Here is a 26,652-nt window from a genome sequence, read left to right on the forward strand (position 1 = left end):
TAGAGCTTTATCAGCTTGAGATTTCAAGAGCAAAAGTTTATTTTTATTTCCAACTTCATCACATGGTCTTACAAAAAGATATCTTCTCCCTACAAACCCAGCCTCTCATATCCTCTGACCATCAAGGCACAACATTATTCTGACAGTTATCTAAATGTTCTTTGTTCTGTCCTCAAAGCTATTTCCATTCTGTAAGAAATAAATAAATGACACGTGACTTTCTAGCAGTACAATCTTAATCTCATAGCACTACTGGGCCACAGGCATGATTCTACTGCACGACATTAGTCTGAACACTGACTTCAATTACAAACAAAACTAAGAACATCAAGAATATATATTGGTCTAAATAGCATAGTAAATGGTGGGTTTTGTGGTTTTGTTGGGGTTTTTAAAATAAATTTAAAGAAATACTCAAAATATCTAACCTAAAAGCATAAAATTTCAAATGAGGTCTGCAGAGTCCAATTTTCAGCCTAATTTGTTCTCTTATGAAGAGCAGTACAAGGGGGATACAATTTTTGCCAGTCAACTGAGATCTCCCCCAGATTGATAAACGGGTTAGGGGTGTTTGTAAAAGCATCTTTGCCAGGGAGAACAGCTAAGAACAGAATTTCACGATTTTAATTCTTAGCTACACTGTCAATTGTTATGTTCTATTTCAGTAAACACTTAAGCATAATGAAAACACAATAAATAAGTGTAGCTTCCCACTGCCCTCTTCTGTGTTCATATTAACCTCGTACAGAAGGAGCTGAATTCACAGTCTGCAGCTTCTACAGAACCACCAATAGCAGCACTACATCTTGGCAGTACTCAGGTAGTTACCCATACCCTCATCTAACTTAACATTACTTCAAGAAAAGCAACAGTGGAAATTGTGAGGTGTGTCATGTGTGTCCTGTTCCGCCCCCCCCGCCCCCCGGATCTTCTGGTATAACAATTTATTTATTTTTTTTCTCTATCACGTGCAGTGCTCTGCAAAAACATCGTTTTGTTACAACTTACTTAGCTGAGGAGACTATGAGTTGCGAGTCTTTGTATGCTATCAGATAGCTCTGGTTTTCTGGATTATGCACAGTTACCTAAAAAGAAGAGGAGAAAGTAATATTAAAAATGGGACTTTTTTTCCTTGAAAAAGAAGTATTCCCTTCCACTAGCACTCCACTTTATTCACATCTGCATTTCTTGGTTATTATCCAGTGTAAACTTTCACTTATCAATGTCCAATATCTCCTTGGAGTTTTCACCTAGTAGGTAATCACACAACACTGTGGCACTGAAGATAAAACCATCTTGCCTGATACAGTAAGTACAGAAACCATGTGGCAGAATGTTCTGCCACAGCAGAGCTCTCAATCTATATCCTGGGTCTACAGTGTACCAAGTGTGTATGTATATGTGTGTATGTATATATGTGTACGTAAATATATATAAAAATATACCACAGAATAAAATTATGTAAGTAATATTATTTTTAGGACTTGAGATCAACTCTACTTCTGTGAGCTTATGCATCCAACCATTAAAAAAAAAAATCAATCAAGTTTTTCATCTATTCCCTTGATTGAAATTAAGAATCAATTTTCAGAAACAGTAGAAGTTCTTCTCTTGAATTTGCATGACTTGGTGTGTTGATTTTTGTCATCTCTCCCAAGTTCCTAAGGATCTTCCTACATCACAACCATCCTCAAGTTCAAATTTGAATATTCTACCACTAAACAAGGCTGCTCTTCTGTTGCTTAGCAATTCCATCTATGAAATGTAAAAGCAGAAGCTGGATCTGAACATTTTCATCTTGCTGTTTAGAAGGCAGGTAAAGAGCTAGGTGCCATTAGTTTTTACATAAGCACCCTTGAATTAGTACTTCAGAAACTGTTCACCTTTCTCACTTTTTAGCTTACTTTTACACTATCTTTGAGTCTGTCCTTCTATTTTAGCGAAGAAAACAAGTTACTGCTGTAGCTATTTGTCTTCTAACTTGGGTTTAAGGTGTTCATTAAGATTCATTGACCTGTACCCTGAAACCGAACGTTCCCTTCTGATGCATGGAGATGTATTGCTAAAACATCACAACGCTCTTCTGCTTGCTTACCCTATCACAATACAAAAAGACTAACACTAGTAACAAATACGAAAGTCAGCAAAACAAGGCATTGTAAAGAAGCATATCCTCAGAATTCCTGTCAGTTAAGCTCTACAGAAGTACCATGTGTTTTATTTCCATTCAAAGTTCTCATCCAAAATTATTTACCATCTCAATATACATGCTCAACTGATGACAGGACTAGTCTGACTTTCAGGGCAGTTTTCTCTCTCAGCGGTTAACCAGCTGATGACTGAAAGTAGCAATTCTTAAAATATACCGATTTATTGCTTCTAAGAAAATATTGCTTCTATAATGATCTGTTATTACTAGACACACGCTAGAGAGTCAAACTCATGCCTCGAAAACTACATCCATAAACAGCAGCTTTTTGTATGAACTTAAGAAAAAGCATGTTACATTCACTTTTTCTTAGCAAAAATAAACTTGCAACACTGGACAAACATACAGAATGGTAAAAGAAATTTTCGAACAAACATTTCAGGAACACTGATAAACATTAGAAAATTAATGTGTTCCATTAAAAAAATAAATCAACATTATAGTGTTATTATGTAACTACATATTGAAAGAATGTAACATTTAAAAGGTCTGGTTGAGAAAAAGTGGTTTTCAGAAATGCAATGCATCTGCTCATACTCACACTTTCTAAGACCCGTAAACATCTTTCTGCACCCCATAATGAAGCAACCAGTTTCTCTTCATTTTCATCACTGCTTAGATGATCCACACATTCTTTAACTAAACAACAAAGAGAAGTTGTTTTCTACTATCAGTAAGGTCTTCAAAAAGCCAAGTGTACAAACTAACTAGCTACCCAGAGAGTTGCCATCAATCTTGTTTTACACTTTACAAAACTCTAATACTAGGAAACAATCACAAATACATCATCAGCATTCCAAAATCTTTCATTTCTCCAAATAAATTAAAAAAAAACAAACGCTTAAAATTTTGGCTTTACAAGGTTGTGACTGTTGCTACAAATTACCTATCTGTATATTTTATTTTCTACTGACAACGAAGAGATTGTACAGCACATGACTATGTTCCTTAACTGTAATGTACTGTTTTGTAGGAGAAAAAAAGAAGATACAGCACACACACTCTCCCACACTTTATACATCTGAAACCGTGTGCATGTTGAACACTTTCATTTCTTCAATCTCTCCTTTGTCCACCACTCTGCTTACTTAAGACCAAGCTTTATTCAGCTCAAGAATTCATTTCTAAAATATCCCTTCTCCCATCTGTGAGATGCTGATCCAAAAAAAAAAAACCCCCAAAAAAAAAAACCAAAACACCAACCCAAACAAACTAACCAAGACATATCTTTTAAAAAATAAGGAAATAAAACCACCACCATTTCTTCTTCCTCTGAGGTATTTAGTTAAAAAAATATCAGACCTGAAAATAATTCTAGGAGACTGTAAAGGAGATTTTACTCTAGAATAAGTATGCTGTACAGAGATATACAACACAGTAATCTGTATTCTAAGCTTAAGCCATTTTTAAATCTCACACATTATATGCAACATTATACGCATTCTGTTTAACCTTAAAACTGCTTTCAATCTCACATGCAACAGATTAAAGTCACTAATATTTCCCAGTGACTCGATAGCGAATTGTGTGCTTTATTAACATTGCTCAGAAAAATACACGTTTCTATTTTTAACCACACAAAATGAACATTAAGAAAAGCGAATATCTTAGTAAGATTCACTGATTTTTCACACTGTTGAAGCAGCATCTCCAATATACCTTTATCTACAATATGATCAAGACCACCTAGAAGTCGCAGTTCTTCTTTAAACCAGTCCCCAGCTCGTTTTGAGGTGAGAGACAGTAACGTCTCCATTGCCAAATGCCCGGTCTGAAAGAGTTAGGTTCCAGAATTAGTGAAATTATCATATGCAGCTGTAGCCAATATATCAAATCATACAAATGCATGTCATATAAAAACCATAAAAACAAAGTTACAGGTTCCAAGTAGAAGGACCACCAGAGGGAGCAAGAACGGATTGAACAACACATGTATCTTAAAAAAATTACTTGGTATTGATAACAAGGCACTTTGCATTTTCAACTTTTTCTTGATTTTATTAATAGCTTAGAAAACCTAAGCAGCCTCCTTTAATCTGTTTCTCTTGTTATCAAAAGAAACAAGTGGAGGAAGGAAATGGACAAATCAGCCAGGCAGGAAAAAATCCAAGAAAAGCCCCAGTGAACACTGCTTCTCTGTCTCCCAGGCACACCGGCTCTGCTGCTTGTAGAATACTTTTGACTCTAACGTAGGTATTTTGTGGTTTTAAATTTAAACTCATAGAAAATAGCAATTAAACCAAAACACTGTAGAAAATCCTATTTACTGAATTAAAAAAAAGACGAATACATGTCAAAATTCAACAGCAGCAAAGATAAGTTTACTCCCTGCAAATGGAAGTTGAAGAGGTTTTTAGACGATTGTCTTAGTTAATCCCCTGCTACGTTTTTAACCAAAACTAACACTGTTTATGAAGTCACGACTATAACTTTTTTCCCAACGGCCTCTAATAAAAGGCAGATATTAATAATAAAACATATACATAGGTATTAATTTACACCTACACAAAAGTGACCAGTATAGACTTCTGTAACACCTGGAAAACAGACAGGCAAGTCTGGACTACTATAAACTTGAAAATTTCATATATGGTACATAAACACAACAATGAAAAGTCAGAGAAGAAGCCACAAGATCTCATTAAAGCCAACTGAATTTAATCACGTTCAAGTTATCTTTCCTCCCTGACACATTTGATATATAACACTTAAAGAAAGGCTGTGCTTATTCTGAGCTGTGCAGCATGTTCCAGGATACCAGGTCAAACCTCAGCACCTCCTGGGAATAACAGTACTCACCAGGCTGGAGCAAACACCCCACTGTCTTGGAAAACCAAGTTATAAACCATATGAGCCCCCCCAATACCTTCAGCTTGTTTTCCCTGCTTTCAAAATACTGATTTCCAAAAAGGAAAGGGGAGTTGAAGATCAGTCCTGATAAAGAGTTACCATCCAAAGTTAGTTATTTCCGTTTTTGAGGAGCGAGCTCCGCAGCACACCGTCACTGATGAACATATAGTTGGTAACAGCATCTCTCCAATGTAAATGGAAGTGTCCTTGGGTCATGAAAGTGTTGTGGGGGACAACAGAACACAAGCAGCAGCATATCTACAACAGGTCATTCCTCCCTGAGTCAGCAGCATCTCAATTCCCCATCGCTCAGGAAACAAAGACAAAGCTGCAATTACTCCTGCAACTGTTTCACCACCCAGGAAATGGTAACTACCTTTAACTGCCACCAGCCACTCATTGAGTCTTCCCACAAGAGGGAAACTAAACACACTTGGTTACAGAGTGTTCATCTCATCACTGGAAGATACAAGATCCAAACCCTCACACTTTTAAAAGCTGTCAGTTAAAAACATAATGCTAAAGGAGATGAGGATATTTTAAGCAATGGATGGAGAACTTCCCTTCTGAAGCCAACCGAATGAGAAAGTGTTTTGAGGGAGGAGAAGAGAGAACCTGAAGACAGCAGTTTGACAGATCTCTAGCTCTCTGAAGCTTTTCCATCCTCTTCAGATTATTCCTTTCACTTTTATAGATGGAGCTTGAAAATATTCTAACATGGATATCTGAAATCATGTATATAACCTAAACCAGATTGATGGAAGCTGATTAAAAACTCTTCTCAGAGATCTCAACAGCTACAAAAGAGTTAATTAACTTCCTAAATACTTTGAAAGCTCAAAGGCCACACAGTATTTAAAATAGGGTGCTTAGTCTTCCACCAAAGGGCAATATGACTTCAAAAAACTACAGGAGAATATAATTTGCTATTTTATACTACTGGGCATAAGAACATAATTTTCAATTTATTTTTTTTAAATAAAATGAATCAAAACCTTGTAACCCTTTTGTGTTTGAGGAAAGTAACCCATTCGATTCGATTTTTATGCCAATTATTATAAAATTTTAACACCTGATGTTTAAAACATGGTTTCCTTAAGTTTTCAGCCTTATGCTGATAGTGAAAAACAGAATAACCTCTTTCACCAACTGAAAAGAGAAATAACTTCTGAAGGTTTTCACTATGATCCAAGAGGAGCTAGCTGCACACACCAGCTAAAGTCAGCTATGCTGACTGACAGGCAAGTGCCATTTGCTAACAGGAAGGCTAAGTTCTTCAGGTTTTATCTTCTTCTAAACCAGTAACAATCCTGGAACAAATTCAACCACAGAGAACCCCTTTTCAGTTTCTGGGTTTACATTGTTAATGTTCATAGCAGTCTAGAAATGGAACCCTTTGAATAACTGTTTGAGTACTCAAAAATTAGGCCAATCTAACTTCTAGATAGTCACACAAACATCGTCTGTGCAAAGAGACAGGCAGTATTGGTATCTTCGTTTGATCTGTGCAAGATGCAAAATAAATGAGGGTGTAACTGCTTAGGCATAAACTGGAGTTATCAAAACATCTGCTGCAATCCTTCTGTTTCTCAGTGGATATGTCTGAGTCTGAAAAAGCACAGATCTCCTCTTTACCCCCAGAGAATTTGTGTTTTTGTTAGCATTTTCTGCCTGTCATCTGGTATAAAACAGCAATTACTTATTATATTTCATGACAGAGATCTATGTGAAAGCAACTTTACCTTCTACATATGAAGTTCATTACTGTCTCAACTTACCACTACTACTGTCATAAACTGGAAGAGAAACTAACCATCTCATTTGGCTTGCATATATTCTCTAAACACTATATAGTCTCTGCTTCTAGATGGTGCAGGTGGGCAGGAACCAGTTTCCATCTGTGAGGTACTACAGCATTCAACACATTTACAACAACAGCTTGGCATAATTTTAAGAAATAGAGATGCCTCAGGAAAAAGAAAAACAACCACAGTTGAAACTGATGGCCTGTGATGATAATATTCTTTACTCATGGTCAACTTCCTTGCAAGATAGAGTCCCTTTTAATATATCCTGTCCCTTTAAAACCCATGCCTAAGAAAACACAAGAACAGAATTACAATTCATAAAAAACCATTAGGCTAGCTCAGATTATGAATATGAAGAAAGCTCAACAGGAGAACAGTGGTCTATGTGGCTGGATGCTTTAGCAATGAGGAACCTGTACCAGCTGTTCCATGCTTAATAAAGGGAGCTCTCTTACATTTTATAGCGCAAAAGATATCCTGGCACTGACAGACTGAGCTACGTGAGCTGCCTTTGGTGCCAAAACAGCACTGAAATAAGACACTGATTATACCAATTCCTAGCTGATCACCACCTAGAGAACAAACCACAATCTGAAGATATCAACACAGATTGAATCGTGAATTTAGAGTACGCTGAAAGCAGAGAAAATAATCTCAAATTCATTCTTTGCAGATTTCAAAGGCCAAAGAATTAACAAGTCCTCTACATGCACGTTTCATAAATTCGTAGGAAACAAGCCCACACCAAACAGAAATAATTGTCCTTTGTCACCACAAACTGATTACGAAGATTAAGAATTATTTCATCAATATTATCTTCCTCCCTCAAAATTCATCTCTTTCTACTGCTACATAATACTGACTTTTCACACCAATTTAGAGCTCTGTTCCATAGCTATAATTCTGGTAAAAAACCCAAACCAAACCTTTCCTAAATCAACAAAAAAGTCCCCAAAACTACAAAAGAAAATGCCAGCTAAACAAGGCATATAACCTTTTAATCTAACCTAAATGGAATACAATCTTAATTGCAGATTACTGGCAGGAGTTGAAACATTACTTGCAGAGATAAAGCTCTAAAAAACTCACTTCATAAACAATAAATCAGAAACTTCTCCTGTTGGATATAAGTACTACATGAAAAATGGCAAAAACCTAGTAAGAATCTTTAAAACATTAAAAGAATGTATTACAAGATGTTAAAAAACTGAGATCATACTAACATCTGTTATATTGAAATATGGTGAAAGCAAAAACACATTAGTAATTTTTGCCATCTATGACCACTCATCTACTCAATCTGTCATTAATTCTTTAAATACACTCTTAAAAAGACTTGCAACTTACCATTTATTTTTCAAGCTAGCCTGATGCTAGCATCAAACCATGGCCAAATTTATTTTTAAACAAAAACAGTTCGCTCTGTTGCACATGAAGATACATTCATAAAAAACAAGTGTGTTTGAGAAAGGAAGGAAAAAAAAAATCATCCACGTTTATAGTAATCAGCCGATCTATCACCACACTTTGGGCAGAGAGAAATCAGTTTCTGTAGGACAGATTTTAATTTTTTTAAATGGCAGAACCTGCACCACATTTTCTATTTAACACACAATACTCTTATTCCCATGCAAGAACCCCTATTGTTTGTGAATGTATATATAAAATTTAGGCAAAGAAACAGAGCCAAATAATCTAAATGTGGTCTTTAAACACATGGTTATTTAAAATGTTACTAGCTTTTAATTGCTACCTTTAACTAGCTACCCTTAGCAGGAGCAAATGGTGAACGAGACAGCTGAAGAACATCATAACTTTATCATACTAACAGTCTTTTAGAAAGGAAGTTTCAAATTTAACAAAGGAAATACTTGCACTGCAGTCATATATACAGAGAAGGAAGACAAAATGTCATGACTTCTTAGCTGGGAGATATGAGATTAAGGATGATGCTTACAAGTTCCATTTTATTAAGCATTCTACTACTGCCAAGGCTTTCAAATAAAAGCATGATACCCACCGTGATGTTTTCGAGATCAAGATGTTTGTTGTGAACAGTTTCACACAGTCTCCGAATTTTTTCCTTAATTTTATTCATGTCTTTTTCATTCAGCAGCTTGGCAGAAGAAGCATCTTGTTCCAATTCCAAAAGCCGAATCATCAGATCTAGACTAGCTCTATCTAAATCCATGTTCAAACGATCTCTACTCAGGATGTACATTAGAGCTGCTGTACAAAGGGACAAATTCTTGGGTTGGGACAAGAAAAAAAAAAGTTTTTAGTAATCACATTAGGCAGACCTTTTACCATTTTTATTAAACAAGCTGAAGATTTTCAAAATAAAAAGTCTGACAAGTCCCAATCTTTGCTAGCACTTGCACGAGTACTCACTGTTGCACACAAATTCCTTCTAGAAGTTCCTACTGTATTCTCCTAACCAATTCAACTGAGATATAAACCACTTAATATATTTACAAAACCCCAGTAGAAAAGCAAGGTTTTTTACTTTTTACTTTTAAGGGACTCAGTGCTGCAGACAGAATAAGGAAAGGTAACTCCAGTAACACAGAATTATAGAAGAGACAGATGGCAGGGGAACAAAGTGAAAAAGCAGAGGGTACATGGCAAGCTAGGTGAACATTCTGGTTCGGTGGGACAAGCTGGTGACAGCACCAGAAAATAGAGATCATGGGGACAGTGTTTGCATGGAAGGGGGAGGAGGGGTGAGGAGGGAGGAAAGGAAAAAAAAAAAAAAAAAAAAAAAAGAAGAAGAGAGAGCCTGGTGGCATACATTCTGATTCTGCCAAGCAAGTCTGTCAGTCAATAGTTTACCCAAACCTTTCCAGCATAAACACATTTAATTTCCAGGGGAATTCTGCTTTTTGGAAATAGCCAGGGTACAAATCAGCTTCCTCCTTGCCACATCCCCATTAGTCCTCAACAAGTGCATGTTATCTTGACCATCCCTATCTTAAACAGAACTGGTGTGCCAGAACCTCTTACTGACTAAAGAATACTTAATCCTTCTCCAAGAGGAATTTAATTTCATCTTCATGAGGATCCAGAAAAGCAAAGGCAGAAGGTGTCTGTCAGGAAGGGACAAATGCCAGTGAAGAGATCAGAGCAAAGCTATCTGTCCCTAGTGCCGGTAAGTACAACACTTGTACCAAGAGACTCATCTATCCAGTGAGCTCCAAGTTATGGCGAAGAGGAGAAATGTCAATGGAGAATGAAGTTGTGCTAGGCACAATACTTTCAGAAACCTCTGATGACACCTGGAGCTGGGGGTGGTGGGTATGTGTGTTTTACTGAGTTCAACCCTCAAGAGTCAGTGTGCCACATAGATTAAAAATGGAGACAAACTAATTCTGTGATATGAATGTTGTACAGCTCAACAGGAAAGAGCAGAATTTCTGTGTTATAGCAGATTAACATCTTGTTGACAGTTCAGCCAGCCACCAAAGCAATCGTTAGCTGCTTCTGTTTATTTTAGAAGCAAGTAATAATCATACCTGGTCATACTAAGCAGTATCAGCATTTCCAAAACAGGATTAGGCAGCTGACAGTCTACCAAAAGCTGTGTTAAAACTCCATCCTGTCTGAGTCAAGGAAACCTTGAGGTGAATGAAGACTTCAATCTGACTAACTACCAAAGATGTACTTGGAAGACTGAAGGAAGGAAGCAGGAATTTCCAAATCTACATCTCCTTTCATGAATATAACCTTGATTGTTTAAAAAAAAAAAAAAAAACACAAACAAAAAAAATCTTATCTGTGAATATTGCTATTCCAGCCTTGTCAGATGTAAGGCAGAAAGCAATCTATGCTGCTTGCCTACATAGACAGGGTATACATTGTTCTCCCTTAATTTCTATTACCTTTCTCCAATAAACCTTGCAATTTTATCATTTTAGTTATAGAAATTGTTTACTCTGGATTCACCTGCAACTGGTTTAAACTGTAAGAAATTTCAGGTTCCTGGAAGAAGACTCTGTTCATTCAGAAAGACAGTTATTAAAACAGGACATAAGAGCATATGCATTCCAGAGAGACAAAAGCTTACTCTGCTAACCATTGTTCAGCCAGTATGGGATCTAATAAAGCAACATCTATGAAGAACTATTTTCTAGTGATCATCATTATCTAGGTGAGCTTCCTGGTAAAAATATGCTTAAGCCTCCAAAGGAGTTTCTATCGACTAGAAACTATGCAGCAGTTAGAGGGAAACTGCAGAATTTATAATCTGAGCTGCCAGTATTTAGACATTTCAGAAAGTCAGAGATTGTTCTTAGATCACTACTCAGAAATGCTTTACAGTTATTCCAAAGTCTGATAAGGGCAATTGCACTCTTTTTGTAAGCTTCTGTACCAAGCCCTTGCCTGTAATGGATCTTCCTCCACATGGGCTCTGTCAACACTTCCCTTCAGACCTTCCAACCAGGTTTTAAGACACTTAAATGTGCTCAGAAGGGACCCAAGCAAGGGACTAAGACATTATACAGAAGGTTTCAGGCTGCAGGAAGACTGCCAGAAAAGCAAAAAGGAAGAGGGTAGTTACATGTGTAACAAGAACTAGATTCCTGCAACAGTATATATACAGAAGGCAACCAGGGCATTGAGCCTCCAAATGCCAACGTGCAGCAGGGAAACAGTGATGTCGCAAAAGTAAGGACCTCAAATGTGAATGGTGCTTGTAACGTGGAACAAACCTGCTTCACCTACATGCCAGTAATATGGGTTTTCTAAAAGTCATTTTTCTTATCTTAGTCCCTATAGGCAAGTTGGTTTAATCTTGAATATAACAACTCTACATTTTGCTCTGATCTTCTCTAAGTGTCAAAAACAGTTAACCATGTTGTCTGAAAGCTACTCATGCCCTACTGTACACAGAATTCTGAGGTGAGAATGAGGGGAAAATTGTCAGTACAACTCATTTTTGATCAATATCCTAAAAAACCAAACAAAACAACCAAAGAAACCAATCAAACCCTCAAAATTCCACCCTTATGGATTGCCATAGTGAAGCTGGGTTTTTTTTGGGTGGGCTTTTTTCCCCCACCCTGTTCTATTCAAGATGCTTAAAACACGTTCTGCTTCCAAACAAATGTGGAGAGAAGAAAAAAGTAAAATAAATAGAATTTGCTCTAGACAGAAATTTTACGGCATATCTAACTATGGAGTTGCTACAGAATTCAGGAAAACATCCTAGTTGAACATACACTCCAGAAATGGCAGACCATTTACACCCACTCTCATCCTTGTCTTCCCTTGCTTGTTCTATTTATACTCCAGCTTGTGGGAACAGATGGTTATTTTCTAGGGTTCAGCACTACATTTAATGCACTTTTTTTTTAATTATTCACATGCTGAAGACATTACAAAACCACACTTCTCTGCCTAACTAGTGACAGCTATAATGAAAATATAGTTTTTATTTTAAAAATTAATTATACTCCAAAAACTTTAGAACATAGCTGAAGAGAAGTAGTCAGTTAAAAACCAAAACTGTAGCTTAAAGACAAATCTACCAGAAAAGTTCAGCAGAACAAGTAATTTCCATGTAAATATTTTGGGGCATAGCTCAGTAAGATAACTGGTTATTTTGTTTTCCTTGATGGTTAAAAAAACCACCTCTGCAACTTCTATTGTATATTCTTATGGAAATGCAAAAGTCCCTTACTTTCTCAGTCTAATCCATTGAATCAGTACAATGAATGCAGTATGCACTCATATTTGTTTCCATTAGCAACGTCATTGTGGCAGTTTCCCATCTCCAAAATACATTAAAGAAAATATTAACAAAATAATTGTGGTTTTTTCTTCCCCCAATCCTTATTAATCTTAAATGGATTTAAGCCATGCAAGCAAAGGCTAGTGTAATTTATTATTGAGTTACTCTGCACTGAGATTTAGCGGAGAAATCTCTATTCCTTTTGATCAAGTTAAAATTTTAGTGAAATAATTAGTGAATGAAAGGGTAGTATATAAAGACAGCAAGGTTTTACAGAGAAGGTCATTGTTGAAGCATATACTCTCAGTAGTTAGAGCATATATTTTAGCATTTATTAATAGTACTTTGATAAATCAGTAATTTTATAACACTGTATAACCTGTACCAAAAATGAACTGTAACTATGTTAAAACATTAACTACCAATTATTTTTTTCCTGACAAAAGGGAGCGCTTCATCAAATATATTGGAAATAGTGAATATAATCAATGCTTTTTGTTACTGCAGACTAATAATAGCATGCAATTTCCTTTTGAACTGTATGTGCTAGTTCTTTTGAAAATGAAGGAATAATGGTAACTGTTAAAAGACAGACAAAAATACACCGAGCAAGCTTGTACATTTTCCAAGGAACTGAAGCTGTCCTCTACAGATCTCCTGCAACTCAGTGGTGGCAACTGTCCTAAATAGCGTGACTATGCTTTATTTATTTCTAGTATCACTTGGCACTATTTTGACAGCTCACAAAATAATGAATGCGTTGAACCTGGTTTTTATGTTTTACAGTTAGCCATTGCTAATTTTTGAGGGAGGTGGAAAATAAGCTATTATTCTAAATTAGCTACTTAAAGCTCTACAGCTTTTTCCCCCACCCACAGTAAGATGTCAAACACAATCTCTTAAATGTCTATTTCTGTGGGTGTAAAGTTTCCTTCTGCATTGCATGTCATTCTTCCAGAGCTATTAAATAAAAGTAATAAACCTGACTGGATATACATATCTACTACCCAGTTCAAGTAACATTTCCTATGTTCAGCTTTTGTAACAATACCTCAAGGGATGCCCCACAGAGGCACGGTTTCCAACCACTGGAAAACTAGTATCACCCACAAGAAGTGTTTTCTAATACAGCAGAATTGAACTTGTAAAGCTGATAAGAAGGAAAACCCAAACTGCTTCAGTTTTTAACTCTTGGGTCATGTTATCATAAGTAGTTAAAATTTACCTTTCCTAGATTTATCATAGACCACTGCACATATTCAAGGCATCCTACAACTGCAATTACAGCACTGCTCAAGGAGACAAGCATAGGATACAAAAAATGCCCCACAACAGCTACAGAAAAGGTGGAAATTCACATACAAGCAAGTCCAGAGATGAGCACCTAGAGCCATCTTTAACTATAAGGAGAAAAGATTCCTTTCAAGTGTATTTTATTTGAAGGAAATTATAAAAACAACAAAAACTATTAAAAAAAGCTTAAGGGAAGATATAAAATAGCAATCCAAAGCACAGTCAGTTTTTTTTAAAAAGCTTAAATGATTTTTTAAAAGAACTTCCAAGCCCAGAAGCACATAAACAGTAGAAGGGGAATTTGTCACTGGAACACAGGTGCTCTTATTTTTCATTTCGTTACATATTTCTAAAATGAAGCCACTGATCCCATACACACACTATACTGGATACTTCACCTTGAATTACGTATAGACAAAGTTCATACCAAGTAGACAGGTATCATCACACTTTAATGAAATACAGAGTGTATCCATACCTGATGGTGTTGGGAATCATCCAGTGTTTTGAAAACCATGGCTACCATCCCATGGGCTCTCAGATGCATTCGGAAGCTGGGCATGGCGCACTTTGTCGCCAAGCTGATTACACTAGGGAAAATTAATTCTGAATTAGAACAACTAAAACGAACAAATTTACAAGAATGGCAGATAAGCAAGTCTACAAAACGTGACTGACCATGTACCTCAGACCCTGACAAACTCTGTCATACAAATTTTAGAAGAAACATCATAAGGCAAGTTTGTAATTGAACAGAGCAGCATTTTATTCAACAGTTGCTTACCAGCACCAAACTACATCTGCTTTATTTCAAGGTTGGCTATAAATAGGTTTGAAAGGGTGCCTTGAAATGGCTTCTTTCAAACAAAAGTTGAAATATTTTAAAATAGTTAAATTGAAAGTAAAATGTTCACAGATTAAGCATGAAGCTCTGATTTAGAGGCACAGGAGAGCTTATTATTGATCAAGGCATTATCAGAAATTATAAATGTGAGCTTCCATTGCTATGTAACAGTTCCCTAATTGACTGATGAGTCCCACTTATGCCTGACAATACTTTTGCAAAAACCCAAACATTTTCAATATTTATTGCTGCATTTATGGTTGATAGAAAAGCTACAGATTTCAGGAAAAATTTGACAAATATAGTAGTCTAATCAGTGATCAGCATAATGGTTCTATTTTAAAAATGGAAATCTTCCCCTAATTTTATTAGCGAGCTGTCTGCCATCTCTAGCACAGCGCAACATACAGACTATTAAAAATCTATTACTTTTAAATGTGGAGTAATGTGGGAGTGATTCTGCAATCAAGTCTTCCATGACTACTGAAGTATCTTATTATAAAAGATTTATACAGTATGGCATTTAAAGAACAAGTGGTCTTTCTGACTCCAATCACAACAGCACCAGTTAGAGCTTACCTATCAGTTTCTGATTCTTTTACGTCTATTCCTATCCTTACACAATGATTTCCTTTGGAAAAATACTTTTCTTTTAATTTGTTAACTGAAAGAAAAAATTTTTTATGGTGTTTATACAAGTTACATTCCATGATATAAATTTGGAAAGTAAAAAAAGTCAGTTTAAGCTCTTAGGAAGCTTGCCATACAAGCAAATTAAGTGCATTCAATATGAAAAACACTCCTAAACTGTCATTATAGTATTAATTTATTCTTATCTTAATGTACATATAAACTGGACAATAGATTTCTTGTGTTTATACTCCAGCAACAATATCCATTGCTAGTTTTGGAGGAACATGAAGAATAAATTTTTAAAATATCTCTCAAAATTGTATAAAGCTTTTTCTCATCCACATTCACAGCTCAAGCAAAGTGTCCTCATCACCTGTCTCTATGGATTCAAGTTTGTCCTTCTCTACCATTTTAGTTTTGCTAAACAGAGAGAAAAGTTTACAAGTATAAAAAAAAAAAATTATTACATGGTTACAGAACACCATTCTAATTACTTTTATGTCCAGGGAACAGACACCAATATTAAGTCATAAACCTTTTCAAAGCAAGACTAACATTTCTGACACTAAGTTTGCAATTATGTGTAACTTGAATATTAAGAGTGCAGTGAGTAGTTCAAGACAACTTAGGGAAGCTTCCAATTAATACTGAGGCTACAATACTTCCAGTGGATGCTAGCTATGTTACTTCTCAACAGAAGATAAAGAACAAGCGGCTGGAGTTACACAGTATCTCAGTATTACATTAGTTCTAAATACATAGCTAGCAAACTTTTCAGTCTTAGGCATTTTATTTTAGAATTGAATTTTGCATTAAAAAAAGAACAAACATCACACATAAGATTGCACTAAACCAGGAAAAGTTATCAGAAAATATTTTTTTAATTTATAGCAGGGAAAACAAGTGTGTTGAAGATGTGTCTTACTTTACAATTTTATATTTCATCTTCCTAGTCATACTGCTTTTGATTATTCCCAATATAATATCTTGATAACTACTTTTAAATTTTATTCTTTACAGCAGAAGTGCCAGGTAACTACCCAACAACATTTTAAAGCATGGTCACTTTGCTGATGACTATTTAATTCAATACCGCTTTCAAATATAAGTTCAGTGCTTTATATTAAGATATCTTACCTAAGGCAACGTGTGTTTAGGGGCTGATTGCTCTTCAATCCACTTAGCAAGTACTCAATATCATCTGTGAACTCTTGATTTTCACCAAATTCCACTACATCATTGAAGTGCTTTACATGCTGAACAACAGTGTATAACTGGAAGAGACAAATATTTTGACCTAGGTAAGTTGCTCTTGGGATTGATTTTAACATTAACAAGTACAGTTTAAAGTTTTGAGTGCAAGGAAACATTAAGAAGTTAATGAAGGCCATTCAACTATTTAGATAAAAATATTATCTTTAACAGGAAAGCCAAATTTCATTTTGACACTGTTCCTTCAGTATTTAGGATTACCAATAATTCTTTATCTTAAAAATTTGTTAAGAATACTTACTTCTTTGTCTTCTTTCCTACATTTCAATGCAGTTACTATCTCTTGATAGGGCTGAGTAGGTATTGTCACAGTTTTTATCACTTTGGGAGGTGGTGCAGGAGCCTTAAAAACTCCATCATCTTTATGAATTGCCTCCTTTGAAGATAGCCTTACCTATTAATAAGAAAGTGCTAAAATGGGCAGATGTTTTGAGCATGAAAACATACACTAAATACATCAGGAAACAGTACAGTTGTGCAATTGTCAAACTCACATTTTGGGACTACTTAGTCCTTGCCTTACACTACCAAGATGTACCTAAGCTGTGTGACAATGTACCTACTCTTAAAAAAAGTAAAATTAGGATGTCAGAAATTATATGCACTTTTAAATACAAAAATCAGTTCTAAGTAGTCAAGAAAGCTCCAGTGGAACTCTGAAACTAAAAAAAAAAAAAAAAAAAAAAAAAAGAAGGGAAAAAAAGTCCTTTACACTGGTTTGTTAAGCTTCAGGTTAAGTAAACTAACCAAGTTCAGTGTTTAAAAACAATTATTTGTTGATAGAAGTATCTTACTCTGTCACACTGGAGCATCCAGGATTGACTAAATTGGTTGTTATTCTGAACCATCATGAAGTACACTGGTCTGGATATGAGCACAGGATTGAGCAATCACTGTCTCAAGATAGCCAGAACTGAAAAACTCTGTGGCTACTGTTCTCATCTCTAACTACTGGAGGCTACTGCACTACTGTACTCAGAGTGTACCTATCAGAAAACCGACCTCTCTAATCTGGTACTCCAAACTGTGTTTTGCCTGTAGGTAGAAGACTACCAACACAAACTTTGTAGCACCATAAAAAAATTACCACGCAGAGAAGTAAGAGGCATTGTGCATGCCTCAAACGAGTAGAATATGCTCTTGTAAATTCATGGTATTCTCTGTACACTGGCCTTATTCACATTTGTGGAACAATATATTTTAGGAACAACACATTATAGCATGAAATACAGCAAAACCTATTCTGAACTTACAACAAGTTGTAGAGAACTTGACAGTAGGTCTAAAATAACTACTGACAAGTTTCCAGCCAACTCAGGCAAGTATTACAGGTTTCTCTTCAACCTACTCCTCTTTATTAGTTTGAGGCTAATATAAGTATCAGCTTATCATCAGATTACTTCCTTGGCACAAATTCAGGTGTGAACACAAACTACAGAAAATAAGGCATACAGGAAAAATGCCTTCAAATGCCAAACTCTAAATGTACAAGTGCCAATGCCAGCGGTCATTTACTCACCCTCAATCTCTAGGTAACATCTTGTACTTAGTTTCCTTACATAGAAAAATGGTATTTTATTTAAAGTGTGACTGAAAAATATAGAATTAATATGCAGGCACAGGGGATGCATTAACTATTACTCACTCCAGGGGATATTTTGAGAGAAAGCCTTCTTGTGCATTGTACAGTGACAGTCAAAATATAAGCCAAAACAACCTGCTATATTGAGTATTCTTCACATGCTGCCTCTATCACTGTGCAGCACTTCAGTATTTGCTCACTTAGGCACCAGCGGCAAAATGCTAATAAACCACCCTGAAAAGCTGGTTTCAAGCACATACTGGAGGACTCTGATCTTATCAGTCTGTGAACATGGGAGAACCACTGAAGTATCTCATCCAAGTCTTGGTTAATGGCTTCCCCTTCAAAGCAAATTCCAAGGGAGCTTGGAGAGGCCATAAGAAAGAGTAGCTGGCATAAGCAGCTTGCATACTATGGGTTTCTCATCATAAATCTAAGATAAATTTATCCAGATCTTCAGGTAACAAATTTCTACAAAAATTAGAGGCAGGATCATCTGCGCAGGGATTACCGCTGCACATTTGGATCAAGGTTCATTTATCTTATTCATACATATGTAAATCAAAGTTAAAAAAAGTGACTGAAGTAACTTCAGATGTGCATCATAACATGAAGAGCAGATACAAACAAATTCCCCTAACTGGTTTGTTCAGCCAAATCTCTGCCATATTCTTGAATTAATATTTTGATGGTTCCAGTTACAAAGCAGAAGTCTGACAGATGACAAAATGGCTTGTCTGAATATGAATGATCCAGACATTTTCTGAGCCTGAAGAGGATATATTCAAAGTCTGTCTGAGAAGACTCAGACAAAATCTGCCTTTAAGTTAGCTATCAGAATACTTCACAAAAATCAGCATCAATACAAAGATTCAGTAAGCAACAAAAGTTTCAGTCCAAATGCACATAATTTAAATTGAGAAAGGGGTTTAGGAGAAACCCAGGACTGAAATTTCTGCTCTCTCCTCAAACACTAGCAGTAATGGTTATTTTTAAGATGAGTCATCTGCATTTTCCAGGCAGTGCAGTTGACACTGAAGGAAGGCTGGTCAGAATACTGTAACCAAAGCCAACCACAAATCAAAGAGGAGCTTGTATCAGAACAAAATGCACACAGGTGGAATTGAAAAAAACAGACCAAGCTGAAACTGGTGACAACAACAAAAGCTGAAGACTTATCACTGCAAAAATATTTACTTTCTGATTTTCTATTCTCAGGCAAGTACTGTAAGCAAGGCATCAAATAAAATGCAGTTGCTGACAGTGTACCATGCTCTCCTGGCATAATCAGTAACAACCTTTATATATATATATATATGTATGTATGTATGTATTTAAGCCCAAGACCCTGGATTCCCAGGGTCTCAAAAGAGTTAAAAAACCAATTACCTTAAGCCTCAAAACACTGACTTTTGAACAAACAAGTTACTTTAAGAACTGTTTTCACCTCTTGTCTACTTTTTGTAGACATGTTCATATCCGATATGTTCATATTAGCATTTCTGGCTGTATATACAAAATTTTGTTTCTTTCATAGTGTCTAAAAGACTCAAGTCAGCAATTCACAGTACTTTACTCCATTAGGAAGTAAAAATAAATGAAATATCTCTTTTTAAGTTTCTCCTTTTTGACCTGCGACTTACTGATTTCTATGGGTATTAGCTAGTTAATCCTAGGGGTTCTCACATAAGACAAAATGGAGTCCATTGTTAGAAAGCTTATCTTCCGCAGATAAGGGAACATAACTTGACTGAAGTCTGTTTGCATTTTTTTGTATCTGTATATTGAAATGATATGGAAGATCCCATTCTAGAGTATTTCCACTGACAATTTATTTCCTATCAAATACCCAACGGCTCACATCACAAAGTGGACTTCATTCTGAATTACTGTGACATTACCAGGTAACAAGAACTTGTGTTTCAAAAAATATCAGTGAATCTTGAAAGGGGATTTACTAAACTTGAGAAAAAACAGTCTACTTACTGGGACACTGGGAGTTTTCAAAACTGGTGGTGCTGGCAGAGCCTCTGATTCTGGCTGGTTCCAGTGTCTAGCATTATACACAGCTTTTGTGGGAGACTAAAAGATAAAAATGAAAGTTATTTTTTAAGCAAATCTTCCAGTAGTCACTATATACTTCAAAAATTACTGTAGCAATAATGTAGCCAAATAAGTAAAGTGATCTTCATTTTTCACTTCTGTATTGCCAGCAACACAAGTTCTCAATTCCAAATATCAGAAAACCTGAAAGACTTTGAAGCATCTGATGCTTTTAAAGACATACAGACCCATTCAAATGGCAAAAGACATGATGTATATTTCAAGAACTTTTCAGGTTTTCTATTTTTTAAATTTATTTAAAGACAAAAAGTCTGCAACCATCCTACAGACAAGAACAGGCAGCTATGGGGCAAAAAAGAAACGTTAGCCAACACTATGTCAGTAGAAAATATGACCAGTTTAGAATCAAAATGTAGGGCTGATGTAGACTTTGATGATTGAAGGAATAGAAAACACTCAAATAAAATGCTTTAATCCATATTCATAAATTAAGAAGCCCTTTTTCTCCTTCCTGCTCAAAATTGTGTCAAGGCAAACCAAAATGCATCAAAATTTACTGTCCTTGAATTTTTGGGAAATACAGTATAATTCTTAGAGGAAGCAAAGGTACAATTATATTTCTAGCATCTGAGTTAACCAATCTAATTGCATAATAATATTCCAGACTAATATACCATTACAATTTTCACAGTTTCCCAAGATGCTATATATTGTGTGAACTGTATAACTACCTACCTCCTCACACACACTTATATAGCATTTTAAATGCGGAAAAAATATTTTTTTAAAGAAGTTGGACATGAAAAATAATTTTCTGTCAAAATATAATGTATCAACTATTTAAAACAGATACTGGCTCAAGGGGCTACATGTAGCAAACCTAGTAGCACCAGCTATGGATTGAATACCATTCTATGAAGTCTATCAGGGTTTTGGCATGTCGAAAACTAGAAAGTAGATTTTTTTTTAAGTCAAGAGTTTCTGTATTACTGTTAAAACTTTACTGTGCCGCATCCTTCCATTCCTCACAAGAAGATAAAGCCCTGACTAACAAAACTTCAAAGAATATTAGCAGAATGAAAATCTCAGCTATGAGTTTTCAGAGCCCAAAAAACCTGTCAAGCACTAAATCATTTCAGATTCCAGACAAGAGAAAAGCCTCTTTCCCTCCTACAGTGAGCTTTGGTGTGGTCATAAGAAACTTAACTGGATTTTGAAATTATTTTTTTAAAGCCATGCTCATGTGCTGTTCTGCAACAAATATACAATGGCCATCATCTTAACAGTTTTATCTCTTTTCCAAGCAAATTTCAATTATACATTCTCAGGTGATGGGTATACGAAGTCCTTCAGCAGTCACATGTAGCCACCATGGCCACACATAGGAATACCAAAATAAGGGTTTTGATAATTTCAATTTTTAACTTTCCCAAGTAACAGAAGCACTAACTTACCCAACTTCCTGACAGTCTCACCAAGCTCAAAGAGTTAAACTGAGAAACCAGTTTTAAATTCGTGCTGCTAGAGTTAAAAGGACATCTCTGTCCACAAATAGGAAGATGGTGTCATATAGATCCTTATTTGAAAAAAGGTTAACTGCTGACAAAATGGTTAAAAAGGTAACTTTCTTTTTTCCTACACATTTCTGATTAGCAAATTCTTACCCGGTATGTGACTTGGGGTTTGCAATGAACAAACAAAGGACAACTTTGTAACAAAGATGTTTTTTTAATCGTGTAAGATACAATGTTTCACAGATGTTTATAATGGAAAAGAACCACTGAGTACTTTCTAAATACTCACTTTTTTGTCTTGAATTACTCACAACTGGTCCAGAATTTATCTCAGTGCATACTGATCGGGAAGAGAGAGTATAAGTTTCTGGGTGCCACATCCTGGTATACAGGATAATTCAAGGAAATAACACAATTCTATCAAGTAACCAGCATGAAAGTACAGCATACATTCAGTATTAGTTTCAGCTGACGCAGAATTCTTCTTAACCTTGCAGGGAAGCTTAACTGCTACAATTCTGACAGCAATGTACTGCACTACAGCTGCCAGAAGTCCTATTAAAATCGGATATTCTTTATTAATAGTCCCAAATCTCAGTTATAGTCTCAAACAGTATTGTATCCCTGCTTAAAGGATACTAATATAGTCATATTCCTGAATTTCCTGTCTGGGAGCTACATGCTGCACAGCAGCTTTTCAGGTCTCTGCAACAGCAGTGCCAGGCTCAGCGTGCCCAGCAGGGAGATGCAACCCATGCAACAGAATCCTAGATTTAGCTCGATACAGAAACAACACAGGCACAGATCAAGGCAGGCTCTGCTGCTGCAGGACTCCCATTTTTATGAAGTTCAAGGGAAAAGCACGCCACACTCGCTGCCACAGTACGTAAAGCCTCTGCCTGTGCCCCACCTGCGCGTTCCTTTTTCTTGTGCCTTGTGCTCTGTGACAAACCAAACACAGGCACAGGGTGGGCAGAGTCACGCTGGCATTCAAGCTCATCTTACTCTGAGGCAGCAGTTGGGACAGGTCCTTGCTGACTGTGTGACAGCAGTGTCTGCAGCCGCAGGTTTTCAAAATTCAGCACCTCTGCTGCATTCACATGCATACAGCAAGGAAGCATGGATGACAGAGATCAAGTTCAGTGCTTCGATATGGAATAAGAATGAAGTATACAAACAGCTGTGCCAGCGTAATCAAAAGGTCCACACAACATTAGTGTGTTTTCTTCAGCAGAGAGCAACAGCTGATGCGTAGGAGAGTTCAACAGGGCAAACAGATAAAGACAATTTCTTCTAAATACTCAGGGCTCAGAGGCTTCCTGCGTCAAAGATGGCATCCTTTTTATTTAACAGTCAAAATGGGCTTTTCTTCCCTGACTTTCCTTAATCCCTTACTAAATCAAAAGCTAGGACATCCCAAAGCATTTTGTGACAAGGCAATGCTTAGGCATTACCAATGCAATATAAAAGACATATTTATGTAAGAAATCAAGCAATGCCACCAATAAATGCTGGTTTTGAGAAATGAAGATGTCTTCATTTAATAGCTCTCTTGTAACAGAAACTAAACTGTAACTGAAAATGGTAATTATTTAAAACCTCAAATACCTATGGAAGGTTAGTTTTAGCCACTATCCCTTGTAATATTCTCCACTTTTAGATCAAAGTAATTCTGCCTGTGATTCCATGCCTTCCCAGTAATATTTCATTAGACAGTAGACACTGCTCCCTACCATCCCTACCATCTGGTCCAGTATCCTGTCTCACACTGATTGCACAGCTCAACCACCAAACACACCTGTGAAAATCTAACACTGCTTTCCCAAGAAATATCTTCTAATCATTTCTAACACATTTTGCAGAGACTTCAGAGCCTCTCTTACAACTCACACGGACATGGCAAATACATCTCTCTCCTTTACAACCACCTCTTAAAGCAACCTTCACATTTTCCGTTGCAACACAAAACAAAGATGAATTTCCAAAGCAACTGCAAAGAAACCGTGCCAATATTGATTAATCAGCAAGCACCATGTAGTCTTGTTTTAGATTTCAGTTCTGTGACACAGTAGCCAGAAAAAGTATCAAAGATCAAATGAATGCTAGTGAAGGGCTTGATTGGTTTGGTTTTGGTGTTGGGTTTTTTAAAGACATCTCAAATGCTTGTGATAACAAGCTTCCCTGAAGAAGCAATACTGATATTTAAGTAGCAGTCATTTAGGATACTGATTTACTTTCTCTTAAAGACAACCTTGCAATTATTCAAATAATGCAGACTTTTCTTTAAGAATTCTTTCTCTCAAGATTAACTTAGAATTCTGTGATCTTAAGGCAAGTAAGTTCTGCAATATTGATCAGGTGTAAGAGCTTCTGCTGAACAGCAGAAGTTTCTTTTTTTCATATGTATAGAACTGACAGATGTTTACACACAGATAGATGTTTGAAAGAGTACAAATATTCCAGTGAGGGCATAAAGCATATTGTATTGTGGGACTCCGCATGTGGTTCTGGGGGGTGAACTGAGATGCAAAGCCAGAACTAATGCCAGGGATTTTACAAAACTGACAGCCTTGTGCATTTTCTAAGAGCATCTCCAAATGGCATAAACTATGGGTCATGCTTAGCCTCCCAACCCTGAAAGCCTCAAAGCTGAAATTTTCAAGAGCTGGCACTCTGCACATACTGATGCAGCACTGCCTGCCATTCACAGATATAAGAATAGCAGAAAATTAAGAGCCAGGGACATGAGTCATACTGAAAATACTAGCAAAACAAGAAAGACAGCAGCTATTTGCAGGCAAAAAATACTTTCCCAGGTAGAATTCAATGGCAAAAGAAAACCCCAAAACATTTTTAACAGGTATCCTGATAGATGCATTATTTATATATGAAGGATATTCTGTAAGACTGTTACGTCAGATGCTCATCAAAACTACAAGTTCCAAAAAACCCCCAATAAACCAAAATATACGATTATTTACCACTCTGTGGTAAATCATTAAGAGTACTACTCTGTCCTGCATGTCTCACTTTGAACAGGGAAAAGATAATAAGTATGTTATGCAGCACTGAACTAATCCTAATGGACTGTTTCTTTTGAAAAGGGAAAGGAATGAACATCCATTCAGAGCAAAGAAAAAAAAAGTTACACTTCAAAACAGGAAGATGGAATATTAATTCAGCACAGGCTGAGGCATGTGCATATAACACCGTTAGTTTGGACTCCAGATAAGATAGCAAATTTTCAACAGCAGTTAAAAATCAGAAGCAAACCAAGACCAAGTAATTTATTCAGTGTTCTGAACCGAATCTCCATGATTTGGATCACAGTAGCAGATTAGTGCTCATAAATCACCTCTGGGTGCCATGGACCACTTAATCGTGAGCTGCTATACCATTTAATGAAGTACATAAAAAACATACACACACATAGCTAGACAACTACAACTTCATAGACAAGGTTCAAGAGCATCAGCAGCAGACAACACAATGAGCAGGAGGAAAAAAAAGTCACTGAAGCTTTTCTTGCATCAGACTTCTGAAGTACAAAATGTTTTTTCTTCCTCAAAGCTCAAAAGGAGGCCTTCAGGGCAGACCACGACAATGGGTCAAACACACAAATGAAACATGGAAATTTAACTTGAAGAAACATGACATTTTGATAAATGTGAGATTCATTCTTTAACAGAAATAGTTAATGGTGTTCTGTTGAGTACACTGTACTTACACTGAGCATACTCAAAACTGGTCAGCTCAGAAGCAGAAACCGTATGGTTATAATTACTAATTTGCCCTGAAACCTATGTTAAGTCTAACTAAAAGGGACAGGGTACAATAATTTAGACATAGCACCACAATACTGGAAACATATTACTTCAATCAAGAGAAGAAGAAAAACCTGCATCTGCCTGCAAGTAACTGTACTGGCACAAACACATCCTTGTAAAAACTGTTTGACAAAATTCCTGCCCTCTTTGTTGCTACACAAAGGCAGAGACACACGTGCACACACATCCCCCCCACCCTGCCGTTAATCCTAATCTACTCAAAGTGTATCAATCTATTAACAGGAAAGCCTTACAAAATTGCAACAGCAATGAAATTCCAGTGGTCGTATGGTTGGGGTGCGCATGTGTGTGTATACACCCCCATAAGCGTTTCCATTTGGATCAGTAAAACATTTTTCAAATAAATCTCCAGGATGTCCTCAGTTATGACAATGTGGTTTGCATCACCAAGTCTCTCAGTAAGCTTACCTGATTCCTTTCCAATGAAACCAAACTTGAAGATGCTCTTCCAGAGAGCACTGACCTCGCGCCAGCTGTTACTGGGCATACCCTAAAGCAGATCAGAACAAAGCTAATTCAAAGCAAAAACTTCTGGATGCACATAATGGGGACACTGGGCCTGAACACCAACTGTTTCATTCTCAAGATGTGCTTGTGTTGCACCGCGCTATTATCTAAAGTACATGAAGTCACAGACCGAGCCGAGTGAACCAACCACGCTCTTACAGTACATGGGAGCTGTGAAGACAATTTTGCATATTCATCTGCATATAAATTAAGCTCCCACTGGCAAATTAAACTGGTATATTTTAATCTCTTTGAGCATTTTTCCCATTTTAGAACTTTCTACAGGACTGAGGCCTTTTGGAATGTAACATTTATCCTACACAGTTATCCTGCGTTGCCTAATTACTAAAACACTGAGTTAATTACTGGGAACTACGCAACTCATGGTGGGGGCAGCGTGGAAATGCGAAGATGCAAGAGAGAATCTGGTTTCAAAATGTTTTAATGCATCTTTGCTTCTTGACTAAGAATTAATGCCTGTAGGAGCTGAAAATATA

The 26,652-nt window shown here is 36.4% G+C and overlaps 1 protein-coding gene across 2 annotated transcripts in view; it reads right to left on the reverse strand.

The window, feature by feature from the left end:
- WAPL (WAPL cohesin release factor) overlaps positions 1–26,652 on the reverse strand; it is a 74,405-nt gene that overhangs the window by 8,398 nt on the left and 39,355 nt on the right. Inside the window, exons 5-12 of one of the 2 annotated variants that reach the window (XM_074830426.1) lie at positions 20,209–20,304; positions 16,882–17,034; positions 16,506–16,642; positions 14,370–14,481; positions 8,888–9,115; positions 3,869–3,980; positions 2,751–2,848; positions 1,009–1,085 (exon numbers count right to left, since the gene is read on the reverse strand). In XM_074830426.1, coding sequence (XP_074686527.1) covers positions 1,009–1,085; positions 2,751–2,848; positions 3,869–3,980; positions 8,888–9,115; positions 14,370–14,481; positions 16,506–16,642; positions 16,882–17,034; positions 20,209–20,304 — 1,013 coding nt within the window. The remainder of the gene's footprint in view (positions 1–1,008; positions 1,086–2,750; positions 2,849–3,868; positions 3,981–8,887; positions 9,116–14,369; positions 14,482–16,505; positions 16,643–16,881; positions 17,035–20,208; positions 20,305–26,652) is intronic. The other variant, XM_074830427.1, reaches the window with a different exon arrangement.

Source organism: Strix aluco, chromosome 7 (genome assembly GCF_031877795.1).
Source record: "Strix aluco isolate bStrAlu1 chromosome 7, bStrAlu1.hap1, whole genome shotgun sequence".
In the NCBI taxonomy this organism is placed as follows: Eukaryota; Metazoa; Chordata; class Aves; order Strigiformes; family Strigidae; genus Strix; species Strix aluco.